This window comes from Barbus barbus, assembly GCF_936440315.1.
Source record: "Barbus barbus genome assembly, chromosome: 6".
Classification (NCBI taxonomy): domain Eukaryota; kingdom Metazoa; phylum Chordata; class Actinopteri; order Cypriniformes; family Cyprinidae; genus Barbus; species Barbus barbus.
The window spans coordinates 8,135,435-8,162,984 of record NC_136734.1 but is presented as its reverse complement, the minus strand read 5'-3'; the positions used below and the strand labels follow the sequence as shown (position 1 = coordinate 8,162,984).

The following is a 27,550-nucleotide window of genomic DNA, read 5'->3' as shown; positions in this document are numbered from 1 at the left end:
TGACACAGAGTTAGAGTTTAGGAGCCCGATGGCCTGGGGGAAGAAGCTCCTCCTAAGTCTCTCAGTTTTTGCCATCAGGCTACGGAAGCGCTTACCAGATGGAAGCAAAGTGAATAGACGGTTACCAGGGTGATTAGAGTCCTTGATGATTTTGACAGCTCTATTTTTGCAGTGTTTGAGGTAGATGTCCTGCAGAGAGGGAAGAGCAGACCCTGAGATGCGCTCAGCTAAGCGCACAACTCTCTGTAGTGCTTTGCAGTCCTGATTGGAGCTGTTTCCATACCACACTGAGATGCACTTCAATACATAGTCAATACACTTTCTATGGTCCCTGAATAGAACATTTTCAGGATTGCTGGTGAGACCCTGAATTTCCTCAGCTGTCGCAGATGGTACAGTCTTTGCCTGGCTTTCTTAACCAGTGTTTGGATGTGTGTAGTCCAAGTCAGGTGCTCGGAGATGTTTACACTGAGGTACTTGAAGCTACTCACCCTCTCCACAGAGGTCCCACTGATCATAAGAGGAGTGTAGGGCTGCTGCTGTCTCTTCCTAAAGTCCATGATCAGCTCTTTAGTTTTGCTCACATTCAGAGAGAGACAGTTGTCCTGGCACCATGATGTGAGTCTCTCTACCTCATCCAAGTATGCGGTCTCATCATTGTTGGAGATGAGGCCCAGAACCACAGTATCATCAGCGAATTTTACAATAGATTTGGAGCTATGAGAGGACACGCAGTCATGCGTGTAGAGAGAGTAGAGCATGGGACTCAGGACACAGCCCTGTGGGGCTCCTACGTTCAGGGTGATGGAGTTTGAGGTGAACTGGCCAGCTTTCACCACTTGAGGTCTGCTGGTGAGGAAGTCTTGAATCCAGTCACAGAGTGAGGAGTTTAGGCCGAGGTCTGTGAGTTTAGAGGCCAGCTTGATGGGGACTATAGTGTTGAAAGCTGAGCTATAGTCAATGAATAGCAGCCTTACATAATTCCCATTGTTGCTGTCTAAGTGTGTGAGGGAAGAGTGGAGGACGTGAAAGATGGCATCGTCCGTAGATCTGTTTGGGCGGTAGGCAAACTAAAGGGGGTCCAAAGTATCGGGTATGGAGGAGCAAATGTGGCTCTTTACAAGTCTTTCAAAAACCTTCATGACTATAGATGTGAGGGCAACTGGGCGATAGTCATTCAGGCAAGAGGGTTTATTGTTCTTTGGCACAGGGATAATGACGGATTTTTTGAATGAGGTGGGAACCACGGAGGTAGCAAGGGACTCATTAAAGATGGAAGTGAACAAACCAGCCAGCTGATCAGCGCAGGACCTCAGAACACGGCCGGTTATCCCATCAGGTCTGGCTGCTTTCCTGACGTTCACTTTCTTTAGCGCCCTCCGAACCTCATCCTCCGACACGGTGATTACAGGATCATCGCTGCTCTGACTGCTGCTTCCTGATGCGCTGGACGGCAGAGACGCGCCGCTGCCGTTGCAATCGAAGCGGCCATAGAATATGTTTAACTCGTCGGCCAGCAACGGATCTGCTCTCACCTCTGCGGAGGATTTGTTTCCGAAGGCACAGATGGTCCTCAGTCCCTGCCACATCTGTCGAGAGTCATTGAGCTGGAAATGAGACTCAATTCTCTCTCTGTATCTGTGTTTGGCGGCTCTTACTGCGCGTCGGAGAGCATAGCACGATGCTTTGTACTCGCTCATATTCCCGGTCAGAAGAGCCTCATTGTAAGCGGCAGTGCGTGCGTTAACCGCAGCACGGATTGTTCTGTCCACCCACGGTTTCTGATTGGAGAATGTCCTTATAGTTATTGTTTCTGTAGCTTGCTCGGTTAGCGTGTTTACAAAACTTAATGCTACATCTGTGAACATGTCCCAGTCAACGTCATCAAGAGCCGCCTGCAGCATAGCCTCTGAGTGGGAGGACCAGCTACTACTCTCTGCACCAGAGGATCCTGAACATACTCCTCCACCCCTGGATTTACCGACCTCTGCTGTTCTGTCTGTCCGAAAAACAGAGAAGTTATCACTCGGCATAACAGCAGTGTCCGGGACCAAGGACGAAAGCCACGTTTCGGACAAACAAAGGATGTTGCAGTCCCTAATGTCCCGTTGGAAACTAATCCTGGTTCTAAGATCGTCCATCTTATTCTCCAAGGATTAGACATTTGCGAGCAGAATGCTCGGAAGAGGAGGACTGTGAGCCCTTTTCCTGAGTCTATCTCGAATCCCAGCTCGTTTCCCACGGTGTTTCTTGATCCTTCGCCTCGGGGGGTTATTGTTTATCTCTGTGTTCCGAAGAATCTCCAGAGGCCATGCTGGATTCGTGGCTAAAGTGTCCTGGAACAGGTTGGTGTAGCGGTTTCCAATGTCCAAAAGTGTTTCTATGTTATAGGTGATCAGTGCCGATGTGAAATGTGTAAAAAGAGAAAGTAAAAGTAAGTAAAAAAAGTAAGTTAAAGCAACATCTCAGCAGAGCGGTGCCATATTTGGTGTAATGCAATGATTTTATGCGGTTTAAGGTTAAAAAAACTTATTATATATAAAAAACTAAAACTATTATTATTTTCCACATACTGTACATTTATTGTTGCTCCTCTATGTCCCGCCTTTCTTTATGAGAAGCGAGGCGTGCTCTGATTGGCCAGCTATCCAGTGCATTGTGATTGGCCTAATACCTCAAGTGTGAGACGAAAATGTTATGCCCCTTACCATGTTGTGATGCCATGTCCCGGCATGACGACACAAAAACAATAAAACCCATTATAAACAAGGCTTTTGTTGCATCCAGTGGGGACATAATCCGTGATTATAATGACTTATACTGTCTTTTTACGCGTCGCGTAAACATTATGTCTGCATTTGTGGCAAATTCTTTAAATAAGAAAACGTACTTACAGGCCGTGAGTCAGTGGTCGAGTCTTAACTTTTATAAAGAATATCTCTTTGGCTTTGAGACTTTAGTCTTTGCAACTTCAGGGATCTTATCTATACACAAACAGCATATAACACTCCAAATAAAAAGGAAAACTTGAAATTGCATCATACGACCCCTTTAATGCTCTAGCATGAAGATAAACATGCCGGATTGTGTGCAGCTCACTCAGGGCATTGTCTTTGCTAATTCGGCAGTGTCCGTCAACAGTCATGGGCTTGTAAAATGTGATATCATATTTTACGGTTTCTGTGATCGGTAAACTCCGAGACACTGCTTATGATTTATGGGGATTTTTTTTTAAAAAGGAGCGAATGGATTTTTTATAATTATAGGGTGGTTGTGTACACATACTGCCAACACACATTTGTTTAAACAACATGTAAACGTGAATTTTGCATAATAGGTGGCCTTTAAATTACTACTTTAAAATAAAATTATTCAAATCAAATTCAAAAACTCTTTCATTATGTAATCTGTAAAGATGCATTTCTCTCTAAAGGCATGTCCAATCAGGAGATGGCAAGTCAGGATCATCAACTTCATCTTTGTGACACTGACTCAGAAAACACTGGTTTATTAATAAATAATTCAAATATCTCCTTACTGTTTTTGGATATTCCCAGTGAGATTGTGTTTGTGGTCCAGGTGAGAGTGGGTAAGAGTCTTCTGGGAAGGCAGGAATCAGTATATGCAGTAATCTACCTGTGGATGATCTATAGCTTTCAGTCACTCTCTGGCAAAGAAAAGAAAAGCCAATTAAGTCCAGAAAAGAATTTCTCCCTCTTCTGTTTCCACTGAGGATTAAATCCTTGTCTAAGAGATTGACTAATTGGCATCAGCTGGGCTTGGTGATTGCTCCTCAGCTGGTTTGAGTGTGCTCAACACATGATGAGTTGCTGGCAACTCGCCACAGTATATTCAACATTTTAACACTGTCTTTCATAACTCATTGCTTAAGCTGCAAACTGACTCGGTTGTAGTGAATTGTGTTTAATTGTTTTCTAACCTATATTTTACAATCAAAATAATAATATGCCTGCACAATTTTTTTTTTTCCTTTACAGAGGTCTATGACTTCACTGAAATGTATAGATACGCCACCTACTGGATATTACAGATTTATACAACAACAGGTTATGGTGATATAACTGCATCAAACCTTGTAGAAATGATTGCATGTGTCATGATAATGATTCTATCTAAAGTTCAAGTGATTTATAAAATGGGACTTCTCGTCGCTACACAAACCAACAAGATGACACTGCAGGAAGCCTTTGAGGAAAAATTGCAGGTTATTGTAAACACTGCATCTATGAGAACAGTGTTACTGTATTTAACGCGTGTATGACTTTGTAGAGTGTTTGATTTATTGTAATGATGTATTTCTCAATAACCTTTTCATCTCTTCCAGACTGTTCAGGCACATCTGATGCATGAGAGAATCCCATCTACATTACAAAATCGAGTGACGCAGTTCTACAGTTATCAGTGGAATCGCACTAAAGGGACATGTGCTGAGGTTTTGTTCAAAGGTGTCCCCCGCTGTCTGAAAATGGACATTGTGTCAAGGTAAACAAGCTTACCTAGTTTTTTTGGCCAGAATATTTTTATAGACATTTGGATAAATCAAAACTATTGTCTGTGGCAGTCAACAGCAGAAAGGAGATAAAAAGTTTCATTAAAATGTTTTTGAATTTGGTTATTGTCTGTAGCAAAAATAATTATCGAGTCTCCAAATTGGCAAACACAATGTACAACAACATGAAAAAGCAAACCAAGAAGGTAATGAAACAAGGAAGGCAGGCAGAAGGAATAAAATTCAACAAAAGAGACATAGACAGAAAATGTCAACAACACTGTGTAAACAAATATGTTTGGATTGGATTTTGAAGGTAGGGAGAAGAAAGAGCTTTAGCACTGAAGCATATTGGTGCTTCCCTATAAAATAACCTGGAATTTTCCTTAAAGGGGTGGTTGATTGCGATTTCACTTTTTTAACGTTAGTGTGTAATGTTGCTGTTTGAGCATAAACAATATCTAAAAAGTTATGAAGCTGAAAGTTCAGTGTAAACGGAGATATCGTCTTTTAACATTATGACAGTTTAATGCCTACAAATACGGCTTGTAGGGACTACAACGAGTTACTTTGTGTCGTCACAAACCCTGATAAACCCTGCCCCCGGGAACATGCAACAAAGGGGGCGAGGCCATATTGCACTGCTTTAGTGAAGAGGAAGAGTTGTTGCCATGCCATCAAAACTAGGGATGCATGAAAAAACAGATAATTGTCACATAGCTATGAGAAACGTTAAACATGGATGCGCACGTGGTTGCTGTGCTTTATTACAGCTTTAATCAGGATAAAATCATATATTAAAAGCTAAAGGTATGTTCACGCCATATCGTAATTACCGTAATTATAAGATACCAACTTGTAAAAAGCGTTCACGTCCTCGTAGAACTCGTAATTTCAACTCGTGAACTTGCTTGTACCACGTGACCGCTGCACCTCACGCGGAACCAGGAAAAATGCCGGCGCTTTCAAAGAAAGCTATTACTGCTCTAAAAAAAGAGGAAAATTGATGCATATATATAGATGCTATAATGTACTATAATAAAAAAAATATTATGTAAATGTTCATACTGTTATTATTTTGTTGTTGTTCTCAACATTCTTTCACGAGTGTTAATTTTTGTTGACTGTCGCTATAAAAACGGAGAATCCCCAGTCAGAGGACGTGAACAGCACAGAGTTGAACATCACATGCTGTCATCTCGGAATTACGGTAATTACGAAATGGCGTAAACGCTGCATAACATAAGCAGTAGCATTTACAAATAACAACAAATAAAAGAATGGGACAACAACAGCAAATAAAAAAACATACCATTAAGAGCTGTGTGCTTGCACAGGTTCTGTGCGATCCTCTTCATTAATATTCTTTGGGTCTCATTCGGGCTCAAATTGATAAGCAATATTGACAACGTCATTGTTTACAATACAACAAGAGTTGTATGCATGCCACTGAGGTGAGGGGTGTGACATTTCTGAACGCGCACTATAGGCAGTTTAGCGAATCACAACACACTGGACCAGCTAACCAATCTGAGCCCATTACATATTTCTGAGGGAGGGAGTTCATGAAAACAGGAAATCATCAGTGCATTTAGGAGAAGGGACAGAGCAGTGTAGAATAAAGGTAAATTATGTGAAAAATAATGCCTTTTTTTTAAAGTAAGCAATGCATTAACACATGTTAGACTGCACCCCATAAACACAATCAAGCCTAGAATAAAAAAAAGTCAACCACCCCTTTAAAACTCAGGTTCAAGGTTATAAGGTGAAACCTATCTGTCCTATCTGGTAATAGACAGATGTTCCTAGTCAGTAGTCCAAAGGACATGTCATGTACTCGTGTGGTGTTATTATTGCACTCATTGTTACTATTTTGTGTTTTATTTAGAATCTGCATGCAGTATTTAAAGAAGCATCATTTATTCTCCCACCTAAGAGAACCTGTAATGAGGGAGCTTTCCACAAGAATTCTCTTCCAGTGTTTCCCTGTTGGTGAGCATTTGTTAAATCTTTGATCAGTCCCAAGCCTACAGCCAGCTTTACTGAAGAACTGTTCTTACATTTTGATGTAATATTGTTGTTGTTTTTTTAAGGAGAATTTATTTACAAAAAGGGAGACATTGCCACTGGAATGTACTTGATATTAATTGGCAAGGTTAATCTGTGCCTGGACACAAGAGGTAAAAACGTCTTCCAGCGCCTCTCTACTGGAGCAGCTTTTGGTGATCACTTTTTATGGGAACATAAACACCGTGACACTGCCATAGCTGCAAACTATGTGGATATTGCCATACTCTCCAAAGACGCTTTGGAAGATGTGGCTCTCTTATGTCCATCTGTTGGCAAACTGTTAAAGAGAGCTTCTGAAATGCCACAGCTGTAGTACACTTGACACACTTCTTTATTTGAACTGATAGTAGTTGAGCTGTGTGGTATGCTTTTTTAGATTTATTAAGTGTAACTGCAAGTCCACTCTGCTAATGGAGAATATTTTGTTAATTTGCTATGTTTTAATTGAGTGTAAGTTTATTGTTGACATTGTTCGGTGAATTAGTAATTTTTGTAATGTAATATTAGTTACTGTAAAGCTTATTATAATTTGTGACTGCAGGTTGATACTATTGATAAAAGTCTTCTAAATGAATTTTATTGCTATATTTTTTGTAGTGCCTGAGAAATTTAAATGACCATAGTCTTGTCTTTTTTAACATATAATAAACAGTGTACATACATACATATAAACAGTGTGCAATAATGACTAGGCCTACATATTGATGTGATACATATTCTACATATTCTCATTACTCCATAAACATGCTGCACAGGTCATTCAAGCCATTTATGTTCTTCCTGGTCAAGAGTGGAGTCCAGCAAAGTAGTTTGACATGTTTGTTTAGTGCTCCTCTTACACTCTGCTTTGAAATGTTTTTTCCTCCTTTCATCGGGTCATCTTGCAAGTCTTCGGCAGTAAATTGAGGGTTTTTCTTAGTTGCTCTAATCCAGTGGTTTCTGCCCTGCACATTTTGTATGTCTCCCTTATTAGACACACCTGGGGCCTGTTCCATAAAAGACGCTAAGAAAAGCGGGGATTAAAGTCCAAAATCTGACTTGAAATAACCTAACAAATCAATCGGGACTAAAGCGGTTCCATAAACGACAATTCAAGTTCACGCAATCTGACTAATGCTATCCAGGTTCAGTGAGTCAGGATAATGTGACGTACACGCTTATTCTGAAGCAGCCCTTAATGTCGATCATGGATCAAATCGATCCACCATAGCAAACAGCGAATATTTGTGCTGTTTAACGCATTTGAAACATTGTGTTTTCCTCAGTGCATAACTGATACGTCACAGGTATATTTTTTACATCTGTAAATGTCAGAAAGCCATGCAAATATATCCATTTAGCTGTCAGGAGTGGGCGGGGCTTATGCGGGAGAACGAGCGCTGCGGCGCGCATGCGCGCTACACAGACAGAGCAGAATAGAATACTAGCGCAAGAATTCTGAATAAAATATACATTCTGCTAAAATATTTGTTGTTGGACATTAAATGACACATAGAATTTTACTACATATAAGTGTATTTTTATGATAGCAGCAACTGTTAATCACTAGCTCAAATGAGTTAAATGTGTGTTCCTCTTAAAATGTACTCTGATTTCTATTATAAATTTACATTTTTAATTCAGTGATTTTAACTTTTGATTGTGTTTTTATGCTTTAATGCTTTAAAGAGACATTTTAGATTGTAATGTTTTAATGTTCTAATAACCATAAAAGGTACAGCTGTCATAAATTCAGAGAGAAAGGCTGCATGGCTAGAAACTTCTGATCAACTGCATGCACGAGTAGCAACTATGTTAAAATGTCATTCGCCTACATTTTGGGCACAATACATTAAATACAGTTGGATGTGGCCTATTTTTTATTTATTTGATTATTTAAGGCGTATTTTCTGTACTTTTATTTTTGGACCGATAATAAATTAAACTGACTGTATGTGAGAGAGTCAGTGGTAATATGGATGCGTTCCTATTGGTCAGAGTTAGAGGAGCTCAGCTTAGCCTGACAGTTAGCCTGCTCCGGACCAGGTTAGTTTGCCAGCATAAGTTGCCGGGGTAACTGAGTTTGAACTTTTTTAAGTTTGATTTATGAAACCGAATCTACCAAAAATAAGCCTGACTAACCGAAATAAGCCTGGCTTATACTCTAATCTTGGTTTATGGAACAGCCCCCAGATTCAACTCATCATCTTGTTAGTATAGACTGCAAGACCTGAATTGGGTGTCTGACAAGGGAGACATACAAAATGTGCAAGGCAGGGGTGCTTGCAGGACAGGTTTGAAAACCACTGCTCTAATCAAACATTTTATGATATTGTGCTTTTTCTTCAACACCCTGAAATGTTTCACAGTGCGAATGCATTTTAAAATGATGTTTAAGAATGCCAGGTCTGGTTGGCGCCGATAGCCTCGTGGTTAGTGTGCCGACATATAGCACAACTGTGCCTGCAGTGACTTGTGTTCAGTTCCTGTCTCGAGGTCCTTTGCTGATCCCATCCCCCTCTCTTCACCCAATGCTTTGCTGTCTGCTCAGTGTTCTCTACTGTCCTATCAAAAAAAGGCAAAAGCCCATATATATAACTTTTAAAAAAGTGCCAGCTGTGTCTCTAGGGACTTTCAGTGTCTTGTAATGTAATAGACTTTCTAAGGTAATAAAACTATTTATTCTCATAGGTCTCACTGATCTGATGATAAAGTTCATCTCTGTGAAAAAGAAAGCCTGTAATACTCAAAATAGTTTGGGTACATAAACGTGTATGTGTGGTAGCGTGAGTATGCATGTATCCAGGACTGGGAGATGTGGATTCTGCTCCATAGCATGTTCAATTTAAACCTCGTGCTGACAAGGTCGCCTTTCTCGACTCCCCAGTCTCCCCCATCGGCCTCTTTGGCCCCACTGTGGAGTATTTTCACGGAGCGGTTCACTGCAGCGCAGTTGTTGCAAGCTGCCCAAATGGTCCAGCTCCGAAGGCTCCACTGACTCAAAGCCTGCAAAGCTTACTCCATCACCCACTCAGCCTCAGCCGTGGCCAGAGCTCCATCCAAGAAGGCCCGTGCTTGCCTTCCAATCCCCTGTTCAGCTGTGGGTGCTGGAGGCGCTGTTCTCACTGTAAATGCTTGCCCCATCCCACCTACTTTGCACACACCCATGCACAATATCACTGTTATAGCGGCCCAAATCACCAGGATTTAAATCTAGCAGATCTGTGAAGCCTGTGTCTCGTGCCAGAAGTTCAAATGACGCAGGCAGTGATGATTTTCTCCAGCCAAACCGTGTTCAGCAGAGTTTACACATCACGTTTTGGTAATGGTACGATTTGCTTGGAACCTCGGCCGTACCATGCAGTGGAAAAGCGCCATTAGAGGCTGCTCTAAAGGGCTGCCAGTTACAAAGCAGAGATTATTCCGCTGGATAGTGTATACCATAGCACTGCCTTATGCCTCAGTGGGCTTATAGTGCCCTATTGGAGTTAGGCCTCCGAGGGAATGACTTCCTTCCTGGGCTTGGTCCAGTGGAGTCTCCATTGGACACATCTGTGCCACAGCTGGCTGGTCTTCACCATCTACCTTTGCTAGATTTTACAACCTGGACGCCTGTCAGGCATGGATTTTGTCTGCCTAACCATCTCGTGACCCTACTGATGATCAGGGCAATTTGTCTGAAGACCCTGGCCTGGGTTACTCAGGCCCTTACTGGCCCATGTTACTTTAGGGTCCTCACCCCAGGTGCTGTAGGGCTGGGCTCACAGGACCACTTTTTGTTCTGCACTTATAGCATGGCGCAGCATTGTGCAAAGTATTGATTGCACTTTGACACTTTTAACCAGTATAACAGAAGTGTCAATGAAAAAACATTGCATAAACTAGCTTTAACTTGCCATAACACGCATTTGTTGCAAAATAGTTATAAGAATTAATAAATACGCAGCAAGCTAAATTAACTAGTTGTATATTATTTACTTTAAGCAGAAGTTAAACAATTATCCTTAAAAAATTTTAATTTTCCTTAATCCTAATAATTCCTTTAATAATTCTTTATATGTGCTGTTCACAATATCATCCATTGTTATGCACAATGAAGCCTCATCAAAAGTGCATAAATGCACTGAATACTTCTGAATCTGAACCTAATCTGTTTATAATCTCTATTATTTACATATAACTATTAGTAATTACAAGTTTCTAAATAATCAGTATCCATCACTGATATGTAAATAAGTGCAATTCTTTAAATAGTTTTCTGTGTAAAGACAGATAAATGAAAATAATCAACTGTCCATTCCATTATTTTTTAATAGATAATTTAATTTTAACCTCAGGATTGTGACATACTTTCCCAATACAAGGTCTCTCAGTTAATGGTGCATTTGTGGTCATATACAGATTGGTGTCAATGATACAAATGCTTTATGAAGAGCAGTCATCATCATCATCATAAGTAAAGTTTGATGAGCTCATCACTGACAGCAGAGGGCGTCAGCACACCGAGGTCCGTAAAGAGTAATGTGATGAGGGATGGAGGGGTGTAGTCAATCAAGGGGTGCTCTTGGTTCAGATCTTTCACTGTTTTCAAGATATCTGCTTTATACTGAAAGACAAGAAACAATAGTGATGTTATGCATCCATTATGTTTAATATGTGCAACTGAACAAGCGCTTCAGTTAGCTTACCTTGAATCGGTCAGGTACGTCTAGCTGGTTAAGAGGGTAGAGTCGCACAAACTTAAAACTTTCTGCCACCACATAAAATGGTTTGTTGTGCGACTTGGAGCACACAGCCATCTGATATGTACCAATCTACAATATAAATGAAATAATTTGACCAATCTATTAAATGAATGCAACAATAATAATAACATAACAGCTAAATGCATTTTTTTTTTTTTTTAAACAAGACACTAAGCAAAAGTACGTATGTTTCAGACCTTGTTTATAACACCTCCACTTTCCACAACGCCCTCAGCACCGACAATTACCAGGTCAACTTTCTCCATTATGTACCTGGAGAAATCACACAAAATAAGCAGCAATGTTTATATGCAACCAAAAACTTCAATAATTTAAATTTTATAGCCACAACACGATAACCAAAGTTTGTTGCTGAAGCTCACCTTAAAACGGTCCATCAAGAGAACAGACATGTTTATATTGCTGATATTTCTGATGAATAGTTTTTGGAATGACCAATTATTGAATTTGAATGCTGATTTGAGTAGTACAAGAATTAAAGCATTACTATTTTGGCATAAAAACTATTTAAAAAGTAGAAACGTACCCGACTGCTGCGTCAAGCACCACTGTGACGGGTATATTGAGGTTGCGTAATTTTTGAGCCATAAGTTTACTAAGGAGCAAAAGGGGGAAAAAACATTCAGAAAAGACTAACATAAAAAAAAATACTATGTAAACAATATACAAATGCACACATATTTTCAAATCAAGCTTAGACAACATATTGAGTCTAGATTTTGAATCAAATTTATGATTTATGCAAGTTATGCATAAATTTGATTCTAGGCTACTGTTTTGTGTTATTTTTCCTAGCAGACCGTTTAATAAAAACAGTTTAATAATAGTTTAAAAAACATGTCACTGAATTAAATGTAAACCTTCAAATTTATTGTTTTCTCTTCCCATTTGGGTCAACCCATTATTATAAAACAAATGCCATTTAAGCTGACTCCAGTCATTACATGATGCACACGACTAGCGTTCATCAGTAATAAAGCAAGGCAGCCCTGACACAAACAGAAAAACTACTTAGTACATGCATAGAATTCCTTCATACAGAAATAAATACTTCTGCAAATATATAACTGGTAAATAAAAATAAATAAACAATAGGGCAAACGTTTTTTAGATACAGTATCCGAGGTTTATTTAACGTCCTAAGATATACTACAGAAATTGAATAATCAAATGTAAAAAAAAACACTGCATAGTATTTACAGTATGAATTACACAAACTGATTAATTTTAAACTCAGTTTAAAAAAAAAAACTGAAGCCATTGTGCTTAGGCCTAGTATTACTGCATGTTATCTTTGTAGGGTAGAATAGTAGACAGCAAGAGAAACTCTAGCAGTGTTGTAAAGACTCACCCTGCTGAATCCGGCTGCGATTCAGTGACATATACAGTGAAGCGTTTGTTATCAGCTGCTGCGTTTTCCAGAACCTTTAAAACCACTCGGGACGATGAGTGTGTCAGGATTTTCTGCAGATGGAAGTTAGAAATGAGCGGAACGTCACCAAAAGAATGACAAAAATACATGCCCTAATTCCTCTACTACTATACTTACAGCTCCATCTTTGATAAAGGTGTGGCACAGTTTACCCACTTTGCCCCTAGACAGGGATATTTTCTTCAGGAAGAGTTCACCTCGCTCTATCATCACATTCTTACATTGTGAGAGATCCTGTGAGAAAGGAAGAAACAGCAACCATCACATAACCATAACAAGGTTGATCACGCCATGATAGAAGAAAAACAGAAGTGCCAAACTGTGCATAGTAACATCTTAAAATAAAACAGAAATAACTACAGTGATTTAAGAGCATTAAAACAATGGATATTAAATGATAATATGTCATTATTATCTTCCATGTTTTCGATTCTCTTGAACAGCAATGCACTTAAATGTGACACCAGGATTATTATAATTGACTAAAACCATAAAAAAATGTGGTTAGTCAAAATAAACGTTAACAGAAATACAATTAACTGAAAAAAAATTATAATAACATTTTATTTCAGAAAGTCTTTTCTCATTTTAAAATTAGTTTAAATTGATATACTACAATAAAAATAACAGCACTTTTGTAATCGTGACGTTAGAAAAGAGTAGCATTTTCTGACAAGCATTTGAAGGCAGTATTGCTCTCACGTTTCAATACGCTTGTCTCTTTCGAACCTCTGCAGTGCCAGTGAGATCTAAACCCTGGAATGTGAAGTGATCTTAATTCACTAAACAGCTGCAATACTAGACTGGCTGAAATGTTGGACCGACCGGATGTTCCAGCGAGGTGAGGCTGATGAAGCGCAGGAAGAGCTCTCCTCCAGATGATACCGCCACCGATGAATCCGTCTCTTCTAGTCTCTGTATGGCTTTTGTCATGTTCTCTCGCAGGCCAAGGATCGTCTCACCTAGTGAAGGACAAGCATCGGGTCACATGTGCATCTCATATCCCTGAACACCTTCCTGAAAACAAGACAAAACTCACTTTGATCCCTCTTGAGGAATTCCAGCAGTGATCGGATAGCAGCCACCGCTGAAGCCACATCCGGGTCTTCTCTGATCTGCGCTTGGAAATATTCCACCAGTTCTGAGAGGAAAACAATTAATACATTTCAGTGTTTGGCCAAATTAAGCTTGCAACATTAAATTCCCCTTGTGAGAATGGGAAGGCAAAGCACATTACAAAACATAATAAATACTTCAATAACATTCTGGTCTTTTAATGTTTTTTCTGTAACATTTTACAGTAAGGTTTAACTTGCTACCATTAGTTATTCAATTTATTTACCTACATTAGTTTACACAAGCTAACAATGAATGAACAGCTCTTCTATAGAAGTTATAAATATGACCTTAATTTCAACATTTACACATTCCTAAAGTCTTAACATTTGTTAATGCACTGTGAAGCGTGTGAACTAAGATTAACAAACAATTAGCAATTACATTTCTATTAACTAAGAATATGCATATTATTAATATCGAATACATTATATATTGCTCATTGTTTGTTCATATAAGCTAATGCATTAACTGAGACCTCACCTTACTGTAAAGTGTTACCAGTTTTTCTAGATAACGGAATTAACTAAATTCGTGGTAATCTAGAAGATGATCAGAAGACCACAGCTACTAGCGAAATGGCATGATTCTTATATAATACTCACCTGCTTCTTCCATATTAAACCTGCTCGATGCGTCTCAAATATTCTCTTCCAACGCGCTGCTGACGCAATGTTCTCTCATGACACTTTATGAGACTGAACCCGATGAAATATTTGGACTTTGCCAACAGAATAAGGTTTATCCTACTAACTCCGTTCAAATGAGCGACTTTGTCAACAAAATAATGTTTGTTTTATTCGTTTATTTTGAATGATCACGGCTAAGCAAGTGGACTTGCACTTTCTTCTTCTTCTTACTTCATGACAGATGGACCATCTTTGATGTGTACCGCCACCTACAGAACTAGAGCAAAACAGCACGGAGAATTAACTTTTTTACTCTCTGAGCTATGTTAATGTGAGAATGTAATACTATTCTCAAAATAAATCGATATGTTTAGTATTATATGAAAAAAAACCTGAGAAATAAGGGTGGTTATTTATTTTACAAGAGTAATTTATTTCCTGCTCCAGCACAGAAGGTGGCGCAAATCCTTCAGTGAAACCACAGAAGAAGAACTCATTATGTGTCGGAGCAACACAACTTTGAACATATTGGAGAAAATATTAACTGAAATACCTTAACATAGCGATTTAGAGACAGAGGAATCGCAATAATGGCCTCTGGTTTGTAAATCAAATATACCATGTTTAAAAAATGTATTAACAAGTAAACAATTGTGCATTTAACTTGTTATTTGTTTCTTATTAATATATGGGGAAAGTGTTTGAATGGAGTGAAGCTCTTTAAGCAGACATGCAAAGCATTATGTCATGTGTGATATATGTGAAATTCGCTAATGTTTGCAGACGACGGAATGAATATTCTGGTCATTGTGTTAGATGTCAACCCTGTTTGGTGGGGCCTGCAAGCTCAGCGGGAACCTCAGGTACTTTCATTTTTATAGAATGCCATTTTGATCCATAATCCATCATGTTTTTCCTCATTGCCCTTAATTTTTTTATTTTTTAAGTTCACTCTTTCAACATGCCTGGACTCTTTGATGGTCCTAGCAAATGCCCATTTAGTGATGTCAAGAACCAACAAACTAGCCGTCATTGCAAACCTGTATCAAAATAGGTAAACGGTTAACTGTTCATATATATATATATATATATATTCAGAAAAATGTAACAAACATATTCTAAAACTATAAAAAAATGTCTTTTTAAGCCACTTTCTATATCCAAGTAAGCAGTGGAAATCAGGGGATGAAATATCTACAAGTGGCGATGGCAAATATGAACTTCTGTCAGTTACCAATGATCTCTTTGCGGAAGAGATCAGGAATCTCATGGAAAGAAGTAAGTTATTTAATGAATTAATTATTATTATTCAGGTTAAAGGAATAGTTCAGCTAAAAATGATTTGGAGAAATGTAGCACTGCATCACACTGGATCCTCTGTAGTGAATGGGTGCCGTCAGAATGAGAGTCCAAACAGCTGATAAAAACATCACAACAATCACTCCTGTCCATCAGTTCACATATGTGAAGTGAAAAACTATGTGTTTGCAAGAAACAAATCCATCAAGGCGTTTTTTAACTTCACGTCATTGCTTGGTTAGAAAATTAGTCCCTATTCCATAATTTTACTTTCTCGCGTGAAAAAGTCCATCTCCAAATTTTCATTTTTGGGAGAATTATTCCTTTAACAAAACTAAATGTCTTGGTTTCACACATGTATTACTTGTGCTGGCTGGTTTGATGCATCTAGCCTAATATCTAATACCGTTCTTGACTGTTTCTTAGGTTTTTTTGCATTGTTTTAATGGATGATATTACAAGAGAATAACTATGTTTTTATTTTCTTTATTAACAGCAGAGGTCAATGGCAGTCAAACAGACAGCCTGTTGGCCGTATCACTCGCCAAAGCTCTGTGCTGTATCCTCAACCTCTTTTTTTTTTTTGGTTTATGCAGATCAGCAGCTCAGATTTTCTCTAAAACCTAAACGTGTTTTGTGAATTAGATATATTTAAACTACAGACTCCAGTTTTCTTTAATTTCTGACTGTCAGATATTCATCGAGTCTCAAAGGATGTGCAAGGTATACACATTTTCCGCTGGATTGTTTCACAATGCGATTGAATCTAAGCACATAGTTTAGAGTGACAGTTATGTAAAGTAAGGTGCTCCTCCTTTCCTAACTGTTTTCATTAGCTTGTTTTAAATAGATCTCAGTATTTTAACTCTTAGGCTGAACTCTCATGCTTTTACTTACAGCTGGACAGGACATGAAATCAAGAATTTTGGTAAGAACATTTTTGGGTTTAACAGTAAAAACATGCAATGTTTAGGTGTATAACTGCAGTACCGTTTTTCAGGTAATAAAAGCTGCTGAGGATTCTACATTACAGTACATGAACTTCATGAATGTGATCTTTGCAGCACAGAAGAAGGTGGGAATAAAAAACAAACTCTAAGGTTGTATTCTTAGATATTGGATAATGCCTCCATTATTTAACTTCGATTCTCCCTGTTCTCAAAGAATATCCTGATTGATGCTTGTGTGTTGGACGCTGACTCAGGACTACTGCAGCAGGTATTTTGTTTGATCACAGTGGATAAATATAATATATTTTATGAAGATTGTTGAAAGTTGTAAAGCTGAAGATGATGATACCACAAAAAATAATACATCAATGTATAGCAAAGTGATAACTTTATGGTGCAAATGATTGTTCAGACAACACACACACACACAAAACAAATAGATTATGTATCTTTCTACAAGGTTTAAGCACTGACTATTTCAGAAGCAATTTTGTTGAAGGCAAGACACTGCAGCTGAATTGGGTGAAAATGTTAACTAATAAATATCACCATAATTTCACCAGTTGATTAAGAGTTTTCTGAAATGCAAATTAGGCCTTATTAAAGTAAATATGCACTAGTTTGCATACGTTTCCAGAACAGAAGCCTGAACATTGGATAAAGCAACATACTAAAGGTTTTTCCAGAGGGGATTTTGGATTTCTCTTTATTTATCACTCCTTAAATAAAAAAAAATACTGTCAACAGTCAGAAACAAAATGCCATATTTTTAGAAATAAAATGTTTAATTAAATGGTGCAAAAGATATGAAAAAACACCTTGATAAAATCCTGCGGAATATAGATAAGAATAAAATTGTAAAGTTTGAGGTCAGTGCTTCTGAAAATGAGGAAAAAACCCCAAAGATTTTAAAGATATGTGTTGTAATTAAAATGAAAATAGTGTAATAAAATAAACACTTAAAAGGGATAGTTCACCCAAAAATGTTAATTACCCCATGATTTAATCAACCTCAAGCCATCCTAAGTCAATATGATTTTCTTCTTTCAGATGAATCAAATCTGAGGTATATTAAAGAATGTCCTGCTCTTCCAAGCCTTGTAATGGCAGTGAATGGGTTTTGATATTCAGTAGTCCAATAAGAACATTATTCTTATACAAACACATCGATTCACTTCATGAGGACTTTATTAACCCCCCGGAGCTGTGTGATGCACTTTTTATGATGGATGGATGCACTTTATTGGACTTCTACTGGACTATTGAATATCAACTCCAATTCACTACCATTATAAAGCTTGGAAGAGCTAGGATATTGTTTTCCAATATAACTCAAATTGTATTTGTCTGAAAGACATATACACCTAGGATGGCTTGAAGGTGAGTAAATCATAGGGTAATTTTCACTTTTGGGTGAACTATCCCTTTAAATGTGTATTTTGCATGTTGTGGAAGCAAAATAGTCCAGAATTTCAAATCAAATGGTTTGCCTGCAGTGTTTTACCTTAAAATAGAAACAAGTATCATTGTATATAGTGGCACTTGTTTCCATTTTAAACTAAATTCATGTCAATTTTTTAAACATTTGTTGACCTGTTTGCTAGTGCGTTAATTGGTTATTTCTCGTAAATGCTTGTTGTGATATCCTGGTAACAATTAGTGGTTTCCTGATGGCCAATCAGATTGTATCTGACGAAAGACCTTGGGTTAGATGCCATATTGATTGTAACATGGATGAAAATGAGCCTGTGAGAGAAAGACTTAGTCTACAATGGCATACAATGTATAAAGATCCTGGATCATGTCATTTTAAAACCAACTCGCAACTTTTAAAACTTTAAGAAAGACATTTTGTCAGCTGAACAGTCAGTATGTTGTTAAACAATATGAACACACTGTACTTCTATTCTTCAGACTTTTTTTCATTCCTGTCAAAAATTAAATATGGCTATTTGCAGCATTCATGATGCACATTTGAATTTTCATTATGTAATTGATTTGATTAAGTGTGATACAATTCACTCTTTTTTTGTCTTTCAACAGGCTTGTGACATAACTGGAGGCTTGTATCTCAGAATTCCCCAGAAGATCGCTCTCACACAGTATTTGTTGGTGAGATTTTGAACTTGTGACTATCCCAATCCAAACTGTATCCTAACAGGTTACTTTGTTTTATATTCCAAATGTTCTCTTGCTGAGACTGTAACTGCTGGTTGTGTGTCAGTGGGTATTTTTACCAGACGCAGACCAGAGATCCCAGCTGTTACTGCCTCCTCCGGTACACGTAGACTACAGGGCCGCTTGCTTCTGCCACCGCAATCTGATTGAAATTGGCTACGTCTGTTCAGTGTGCCTGTCAAGTATGTTTCCATCTACTCTTCATTGATTATCAGCTTGGAGACACGCGTTTAAATTTTTAGGCTTGTTTCAGACTCTTGTGTCTACTGCATGTGAGCATCACCACAGATGTGTGCCACAAAATTTTGGGGGTCGGTGACATTTTTAAAAATGTTTTTAAAGAAGGTCCCTCTGCTGGCCAAGGCTGCATTTATATGATAGTGCATAATCACATTCATATTATGCACTGCTCATGTTTACAACAGTCTCAACTGATAATATGGTCACAGACATAAGAAACATGCCTTAAGAAATAGTTTTTATTAGCTTGAACGTTTTAAAATGTACAGTCTGATCTTTGCTTTTTTAGTGACCTTAAAATGTATCCAAAGAGCCTACGTAGCAGAGAGATCGTTATAATGTGTGGTTTAACTGTTGCATCTTTTCTTCATTCACCAGTATTCTGTAACTTCAGTCCAATTTGCACAACATGCGAGTGAGTCTTTTTAACATTTGTTTTGAAATGTGTCTGATGACATGGTTTCTGACATTTTTCACTCAACCTTTAACACAGTGTTCTTCTGTTTATAGGACTGCCTTCAAAATGCCACTGCCTCAGATGGCTAAAACAAAGAAGAAAAAAGTTAAAACTGCAAACTGACCTCATCAATAAATGTGTGTTGCACTTAGAATGTCCCATTTAGTATTTTGTTGAATACCATACTTTTTTTTTTACTGTGTAATTTGGAATTGTTTAAATAAATAATGTTATATATGTTTATTTGAACAATGTTTATCACTTTAAATAAAAGACCAGTGAACTACAGTGTGTTTAACTTTTAAGGCGATGAGGCATATTCATGTCTTATCTTATTTCAATCGAGTGGATTGCACTACAAATGAGGTATTTAGATTTATTGAAATGATTAAAAACAGTAATTGTTTATCAAATTAGGTCTTAAACTAAATATCATAACACAATATTCATAGTATATATACATCGCAGTGCAAAAAATCTTCACATACTCTTCACTGCAGTGACTAGCAAAATGACTTCCTGTTTATATAGCTAGTTATTGGTCATGGTGGGATTTGTGTGTCCTACTGCCAACCTCAGACCAACTTCATCTCCACTGTGAATGTACAGAAACCTGCATTAGAGATGACGGTCTTCTGCTGCAAAGAACATTTATATCTGCCACTTGTTCAAACATTCCAAGATCCTTAGTGGATGTTCACTGTCATCAAGAAATGGTCCATACAAAATTATCCTTGTGCTTCGGTCCCATGATGTCATTTATAATACGGTGAAAAAATCTTTCACCTGGATCAGGGGGAAAACATATACTCAATATGTTGTTTATGTGGTGTCAACATATATAGAAATAGAAAGAATGCTTGTACATTAATTCATTTAGTATATGCGAATGCAAACACGCAGTTTAGGTAATGCACAGAAAAAACCTGTCAGAGATGTTCTGAGGAAGGCATACCTTTGTTATGAGATCGTCTTGAACCTTAGTGTCCTTCTCAAACTCTACTTCAGCATCCAGAACCAACACCGGCACCTTTGCCAGGTGCTCAAAATGAACCCTATGATGGGGAAGAGAAGAGCACAAATCAAGCACAAGCTGCTGCCATCATCACTGGTGATTTGTAAACAAAAAATCATAAGCATAAATGATATACAAACGTGTACTTTGCATTATTCATCCAGTACTGATTTATTAATAGATAAACAAATACGGAATATTTTTCGTAGTTTATTAAATCATGTATCAGCAGTGGAACTGTTTGAATATACATAGGAAAATAATATTTCTCAGACACAGTCCAAAACAGTTCTAAACAAACATTTGGGTGGATTTTGATGTGAGAGGGCAACAGCGGAAGGACTTTTTAACTGGAGGACGTGTATTGGCCAAAAGCAAGATTTTTAAGACATCCTGATGGATTTGAGCTTTTCACTAACAAGTAAGAGCACTCACTTTGTACTCTTGTTGATGAGCCAGTCTTCATGTTTTGTGTGGAGTGTCTCATGGTAGTCAAGCTGAATTCCCTGTTCCTCCATTCGACCTCGTCTTCCTAACCTCTCCATGCAGGTCTGGAGTGCATAACATTAAAATGCGTCAACTTATATTTAATTATTCAAGTCGATTAATGAAAGCAATGCACACCTGTGGAGAAGCTCGGAGATATATGATGCCCTCCAGTTGAATTCGATGACCAAACTGCTCAACAAGAAAGGAATGCCAACCTGTTTGTACCTGAGAGAGAAGGATATATAAACTCAGAATGGAAATATAACCATGAAAATGAACATATTGAATCAGAACAGAATTGTTTTGTATTTGCGGTTTACTTCAAATCTTAAAAGTGTATATTTAAAACACTGTACTTACAGATAATATATAATTACTGAAATAAAAGGCTACATAAGTGTACTTTAAAGAGAGACACTTTCATGACTGTTTCTTAACATAATGTTCACTAACATGTAGGCCTGGTTTCACAGACAGGACTTAGGCCATAGTTCAATTAGGACATTTAAGTAATTGTTTTTATAAATGTGCCTTAGAAAAAAACATTACTGGTGTGCATCTTGCGACAAAACAAAGGCTCTCTTAAGATCAGTCGTTAAGTTGAAACAGTTCAGACTTGCATTTTAGTCTGGAACTAGGCTTAAGTCTTGTCTGTGAATCTGGGAGGGTAAAGTACTTGATAACAATTATAATTATAAAAAATACTACGCAAGTCAATGGCTGCCGTCAACTGGTTGGTTACCAATTTCATTCAATATATATTCTTTTTTTGTTAAACAGAAGAAAGAAACTAGTACAGGTTTGGAAAAAGTGGAAGGAGAGTAAATAATGACAAATTTAGTACTGAATTGTAATTGAATCATTACAAATGTGTAATAACAAATATATTTAAACAACAATTTTCATTAGAAATAACATCAAAATATATTTTAGTTTACAACAACTGCTTGTCAGTAGTACTTTAAATGGGTCAAAAAACTCAACTAATTGCTAAAGTATGCTAAAGTGTACTTTTCATAAGGGTAAACCTATTTTTACAACGTAAAAACAGGAACAAAGTTTCATCTGATTTAAAGTAAAAAAGTACTGAAGTTGTTTTTGCAAATTATCGATAAAAAAGTTACTGATCAATATATACAACTGTGAATTATACACTCTCAATAAAACTTTGATCCATCACCTGTCGCTGTAGACAGAGCGCTCGTGCACCTGTGGACTGCAGATGTGCAGGAGAATGTCTGGAAAGTGTAGGACCAGCGCTTTGGATCATGATACATCATCTCTAACAGGTTGCTGGATGATTTCTGTGCACCATCCACTATCTGCTACACAAAAAAAGGAAAAAAAAAACACATTAGTGTACATAACATACTGTGTGAATCAAGCTTCCAAAAGGTATTTGGACTTATTTCACTGCATATTGAGACAATAACTATATGGATGCTTTTTGTACATAACTGAAATCATGAAATACACCTGTGATTAATAGCAGAAAAATAAACCAGTTGGTTACAATTAACTACAAAAAGTTCTCATTTGATATTTTTATGTATAAAAACAATCAAATTGACTGTTATGTGACATCATACAGGCTCTATTTAACTATTTTATGTACTTTTTGGAGCTGTCCACTATATGATCTACATGTACGAGGGTGAAATATCACTTGACTTCACTGTCTCAGTGTTGACTTGTCTAGTGTACTTAACTTACCAACTAAACTTTGAACTAACACCACACCTGAGAACCGGTCTGTTAATGAGCATATGCCACATTATTCGAGAATCATGACTTTATTTTTTTCACATTTCATTACACTCATATAACCAATGTAAACATGAATCATGTGTAAAAGAAAACTATAATAAGCAAAACATACCAATGTTTCCTTCGATCGAGACTCTTTATTTCATTGCTTCTACTCGTGTGGCTGCTGGCAAAGCGGTAAAAAAAACAGCTCGTTCTCATACTCATCCCTGACATCACACAAAAATCATATTTACATCATTCATACATGTATAAGACCTTTTTGACCATTTATTTGCACCAAGCATCTCAGCAGAAACGTGCTTCCGGGTGAGGAAAGTTTTAGTTTCAAAATTTTCGCTTTTTCCATTTTGAAAAATATCAACCTCACAACATCGTTAAAAAAATAACATGAAATAAAAAACAAAACAAAAAATATTTTACTGCAATAATTCTTATAGTGCATCTAATTCATGAAAACAAAAAATAAAACCTTTTGTTTAAAAATGTCATTTGGGAACTTTTACTAACATTCATTGACTATAACCTAAACATTAACAAGACGAAATGCTTTCGAAAATCTGATTATGAGCATAGTAGAAAGTCATTATTATGAGTAGAAATAAAATAAAAAAGCAAAAATAAAATCAACATGAAGTACTGCTTAAGTCCAAATATAAAATCTTGAGATTCGCTTCCAACCAAAACAAGTCTTGTAATAATCTTCACTGTTGAGTATGCAATCACATAGAAATGAAAACATCAAAAATAATATTTGTCTTCAAACTTGTACAAAACAATAATAAAAAATGTAATATTGATCCCTTCCTCCAATACAACTTTTTTTTTCTTCACACATTATAAAAGTACTGACTAAAAAAAATGCTGGTTTTATTTTTACTTCCATCAAAACTAAACTCTGATGTTTGTTTTTATATCCCCATCACACATACATAAAAAAAAAAAGAAAAAAAAAAAAGAGCTACAGTGTAATACTGACAACAGAACAAACAAAGAGAAAATCCACACATAAATCAAGAGTTTTTCAGGACGACGACTTCTATGAGCTTCAGGAAGCACAGCTGAGATACGACGAAGACAATCAGTGTGCACAAAGCAAATTCAGACTCCAAAAAGAGGACAGGACAAATAAAGGCTTTCTGGAAAATGCATTAAGGCTGACCAATATGGTATTCATATCAGTGTCTATCTATCCTTGCTGCCTAGTTTCTCAATAAGGTCCTGCAGGGGTGCCAGCTCTCTGCGATCAATGAGATTGAACTCCTAAAAAAAAAAACATAAAAATTGTAATCAGTTCAAGAAGAGTATTGACCAAACAATTCAGACATTGTCACTCATGACCTGGCGCGTGTGTGTTAATGCACTGACCTGTACAAAGAAGATAAAATGCTTGAAGGAGGTGTTAAGATGAGCTTCCTCCTGAAGCTGCATGACCGAGTCAAAATGCTGATGGTAAATATGAGCATAAACCCTGAACAGACGCTTCAGTATAGTCTTTGCCACTGACATGAAGTTCTTTGGGAAAGGAACACCTGGAGGGAGTAAAAAGTTCAAGAAATGAGAGAGCCTGTATGACAAGCTTACACTGTATAACGATTAATAACAAACGAATCAAACAAACCGATCTTAGACGGGAAGAGAGTTTCATCATCCAGCTGATCCTGAACCCAGGTCATCAAGTAGTCAATGTACTTGGGAGCAGAACACTTGACGGGTTTTTTGATGTTGGTGCCGTCTGCCCAGTGATATTCATACCTTTATGGAAAAAGGCAGCATATTTTTCAGCCTATTCAATTTCAAAATTTCATATTTTGTTTAAACCTCATGTTGGATTCTGGTCGTTCTGATCTGTAGAGGATATTCTTTTTCCTGAAAATGCTAGTGAATATTATCACACTGGACTAAAACTTGCTGGCTTTGACATTATAACAACTTCCCTTAAAATTGGATCATTTTTTTTCCTGCCTTGTAACACTTTTGGTGTTCCTGGACAAAAATTCTAAGTAATTTCTTGTTATGCTATATTATCGCCACATATTGGATTCAATCTTTTTATCAACTTGTTTTCTTTCAATTAGCACAGGTTTTGTATTTCTTTTTGGAACTGATTGATTGACTGCCTCATTGATCCGAGCTTGTGCACCTCAGTTTTTTAATGATAAAGCATTATTTGTGGATTATTTTGGCAATGTTCACTCAAAAACTTGCATAAACTCATATCAACAAGACGATCAATCAGTTCCAAAAAGAGATACAAAACCCGTACTATTTGAAAGAAAAACAAGTTGAGACTGAATCCAATATTCTGTGATATTTTAGCATAATGAGATATTTACAAGAAATGTTTTAAAAGCTGGTCATCTTTAACTGGAAACGCCAAAACAGGAGAAGTATTTTCAGCACAGCACAAAGTTTAAGTGAAAATTCTAAAGCATTGAAAAGAAGCGATTTTATTTTACCTTGGCCCCGCAGACATAACAGAGCAGCTGGTTTCTGTGCAAAATTCAGTGATTGTGCCATAGAGCATGTTGATCTGGTTGAAAAAGTCCACAGCTGAAATAAAGGCATATGAATTAATTGACAGTCATTTGTTTTCTCAAATATACTTGCACACACAAACTCACTGTTGACAGTTTAAAGGTATCTGAGTTGAAGATTGGCGACGTGCTCATTGGTGATGATAAGTCTGGTATGGTTATTTTCTGATTTAAATGTAGCATCAAAAGATTTTGATGTCGATATATTGTTGTCATTGATACACTGCTCCAGATGTGCGTTCACTGCCGTGTGTGTGCGCACTTGGACGGGTTAAACGCAGAGCACAAATTCCAAGTATGGGTCACCACACGTCACTTCACTTTCACTTCCACTATTAAACAAACATTGTCACTTTAAATGATAAATTTTAACAAAAATTAAGGACATACAGTTTCATAAACAAATAATGTTTATCTAGCAGCTGAAATTTTACGGAAAAAAAGTTTCTTGTGGATTCTGAGCCTGAAATTATCAAGAGTTTTTCTTTTTGGTTCAGTCTCACTGCAGTTCTGGTAGGTTCTTTATATCTGGTTAAACGCTGAGACCTCATTTGATTTATTTCATATTTTGGTTTATGTGGATGGTCTCTCCAGAATGTCAAAGATGGTCAACATAATCGTTATTATGGGTAAATATCATACACATAAATTTAAGTGGTATAAATCCAACTTTATGCATTTAAAAAATGAATGCAATTTTTAATGTATCTTAAGATGGAAGTCTCTTTCTTCTTAAGATAAAGTACATATTATTTTTAAAAAAAGCCTGTATTGTTTTATTTCAACCTGCATTTTATACTTATTTTGTTATTGTTCTTGTATAATGTTTTTATTTTTACTACTTGAAGCATGAGTAAGCATGTACACTTAGAGATATGAGTATATGTATTTTAGGCTTCCACATGCAAGTTAATGGAAACTTGAAATGTTTAATTCAATTGTTTAACTCACTATTGACAGCAATCCATTCGTTCAGGTCCTCTCCCTCTGGTAACATCACAGCAGCTCGAAGGTTTCCGCTTCCTAAGGTGGCCTCTGCGTGTTTCAGCAGCTCATACTGATGAGAGCCTTCTGGGATATTCTTCTTGGGCTTGAAAGTCTTTGAAGAACGGCTTCCACTAAAACACAAAGTCACATATTGTGTCAAACCAATCAAGTCTAGTAGAAAAACGCAGAGATTAAACTGACTACAAACAATATCTCCACATAGCACGGGTGGAAGTTTTTAAAAGAAGAAAGACGTCAAATTCAAAACAAGCCGAGTCGAAGTTTTCATGCTAAACACAGGAACAGACGTCAACCGGAAATGTTGAAAGTTCAACGTTATCAGCGCGAGCAGATGTTATTCGCTTTATTTATTTTGATGAATGTGCTTCCAATTCTTCTGGAATATACAGTTGCTTGGTAATATATCAGTAATACACGATTAAGGCAAGAAAGAAAATCTTAACGTAACGTTACTGTTGCAGCAGCGGCTAAAATACTTACAATAAGAAACTCATCTCCGGTTTTTTTCCTCTTCAAAACAACTTTTAGAAGGCAATGCGAACTGCTACTGCTGTAAAGTTAGTTCTCAAAGGCCACTAAACACCATTTATAAGTACTCCCCGAAGTCCGGCGTGTCTCAGACGAGAGAGATTATAAATAGGCGTAAAATCAGGAAATGTCTTCGATTGGTTCCCTGCGAGTGCCACAGAAATAAAGCGCGTGGTTATCTGCAAACTTCCTCATTTATTGTTACCTCAATATTGTTACAATTGTTCGGTACTTATGACCACACTTAGCCTACTAAACAATTATTAGTGAAACTATACATAAAAAAAAAAGCCCACTGGCAGCTAAAACCTTGTAGTTACACCGAGCATGCGCGTTTCGGTAAAGGGGCGGTAACTAGCCTCACATCGAACCCCGCCCACATCCAAGTGTGCCGTCAGAAACCACGCCCCTATCATATACGTCACCTCTTCTGATTGCATAGATATATATACTGACCTAGACAGTTATTGAAGTGCAGAGGATGGATTCAATGATGGCAGAGTAGAACTGGTTCAGCAGCTCCTGTGGCAGATTGAACTTCCTCAGCTGGTGAAGGAAGCTCAACCTCTGCTGGGCCTTT

At 37.3% G+C, this 27,550-nt stretch overlaps 5 protein-coding genes across 6 annotated transcripts in view; 2 read left to right on the top strand and 3 right to left on the bottom strand.

Moving 5' to 3' along the window:
- The window catches only part of cngk (cyclic nucleotide-gated potassium channel), a 44,006-nt gene extending 36,758 nt beyond the window's left edge, over positions 1-7,248 (top strand). Inside the window, exons 17-20 of the mRNA XM_079420230.1 lie at positions 3,999-4,225; positions 4,346-4,503; positions 6,399-6,502; positions 6,604-7,248. Coding sequence (XP_079276356.1) covers positions 3,999-4,225; positions 4,346-4,503; positions 6,399-6,502; positions 6,604-6,893 — 779 coding nt within the window. The 3' untranslated portion in view covers positions 6,894-7,248. The remainder of the gene's footprint in view (positions 1-3,998; positions 4,226-4,345; positions 4,504-6,398; positions 6,503-6,603) is intronic.
- Positions 7,249-10,853: 3,605 nt separating this feature from the next.
- Positions 10,854-14,942, bottom strand: LOC306871851 (translation initiation factor eIF2B subunit alpha-like). The gene is made up of 9 exons (XM_079420040.1): positions 14,479-14,942; positions 13,797-13,898; positions 13,583-13,719; positions 12,875-12,991; positions 12,677-12,789; positions 11,852-11,920; positions 11,502-11,577; positions 11,248-11,373; positions 10,854-11,165 (listed from the first exon to the last, which is right to left on the bottom strand). Exons 1-9 carry the CDS (start codon positions 14,489-14,491, stop codon positions 11,010-11,012), a joined length of 909 nt encoding a protein of 302 aa, XP_079276166.1. The 5' UTR covers positions 14,492-14,942; the 3' UTR covers positions 10,854-11,009.
- A 17-nt stretch (positions 14,943-14,959) lies between these two features.
- Positions 14,960-19,942, top strand: LOC306871847 (general transcription factor IIH subunit 3-like; the record flags this gene model as incomplete). Of its 2 annotated transcripts, XM_079420035.1 has the most annotated exons (13): positions 14,960-15,102; positions 15,286-15,365; positions 15,450-15,556; positions 15,650-15,780; positions 16,298-16,360; positions 16,495-16,524; positions 16,701-16,729; positions 16,802-16,876; positions 16,966-17,019; positions 18,795-18,863; positions 18,976-19,111; positions 19,548-19,584; positions 19,680-19,942. In XM_079420035.1, 13 exons carry the CDS (start codon positions 15,093-15,095, stop codon positions 19,747-19,749), a joined length of 891 nt encoding a protein of 296 aa, XP_079276161.1. In that variant the 3' UTR covers positions 19,750-19,942. The 2 variants fall into 2 exon arrangements, with proteins under 2 accessions (XP_079276161.1, XP_079276162.1); XM_079420036.1 differs by lacking the exon at positions 14,960-15,102 and having other exon boundaries at positions 15,276-15,365.
- LOC306871850 (deoxycytidine kinase 2-like) lies at positions 19,397-23,134 on the bottom strand. The gene is made up of 6 exons (XM_079420039.1): positions 23,010-23,134; positions 22,284-22,455; positions 21,266-21,355; positions 21,077-21,192; positions 20,582-20,681; positions 19,397-20,412 (listed from the first exon to the last, which is right to left on the bottom strand). The coding sequence occupies exons 2-6, from the start codon at positions 22,398-22,400 to the stop codon at positions 20,386-20,388; spliced, it is 450 nt and encodes a 149-aa protein (XP_079276165.1). The 5' UTR covers positions 22,401-22,455; positions 23,010-23,134; the 3' UTR covers positions 19,397-20,385.
- On the bottom strand, positions 22,910-27,311 carry LOC306871848 (MOB kinase activator 1A). Its single transcript, XM_079420037.1, has 6 exons — positions 26,923-27,311; positions 26,386-26,552; positions 25,357-25,450; positions 24,519-24,652; positions 24,266-24,429; positions 22,910-24,160 (listed from the first exon to the last, which is right to left on the bottom strand). Exons 1-6 carry the CDS (start codon positions 26,934-26,936, stop codon positions 24,083-24,085), a joined length of 651 nt encoding a protein of 216 aa, XP_079276163.1. The 5' UTR covers positions 26,937-27,311; the 3' UTR covers positions 22,910-24,082.
- Between the last annotated feature and the right edge of the window lie 239 nt (positions 27,312-27,550).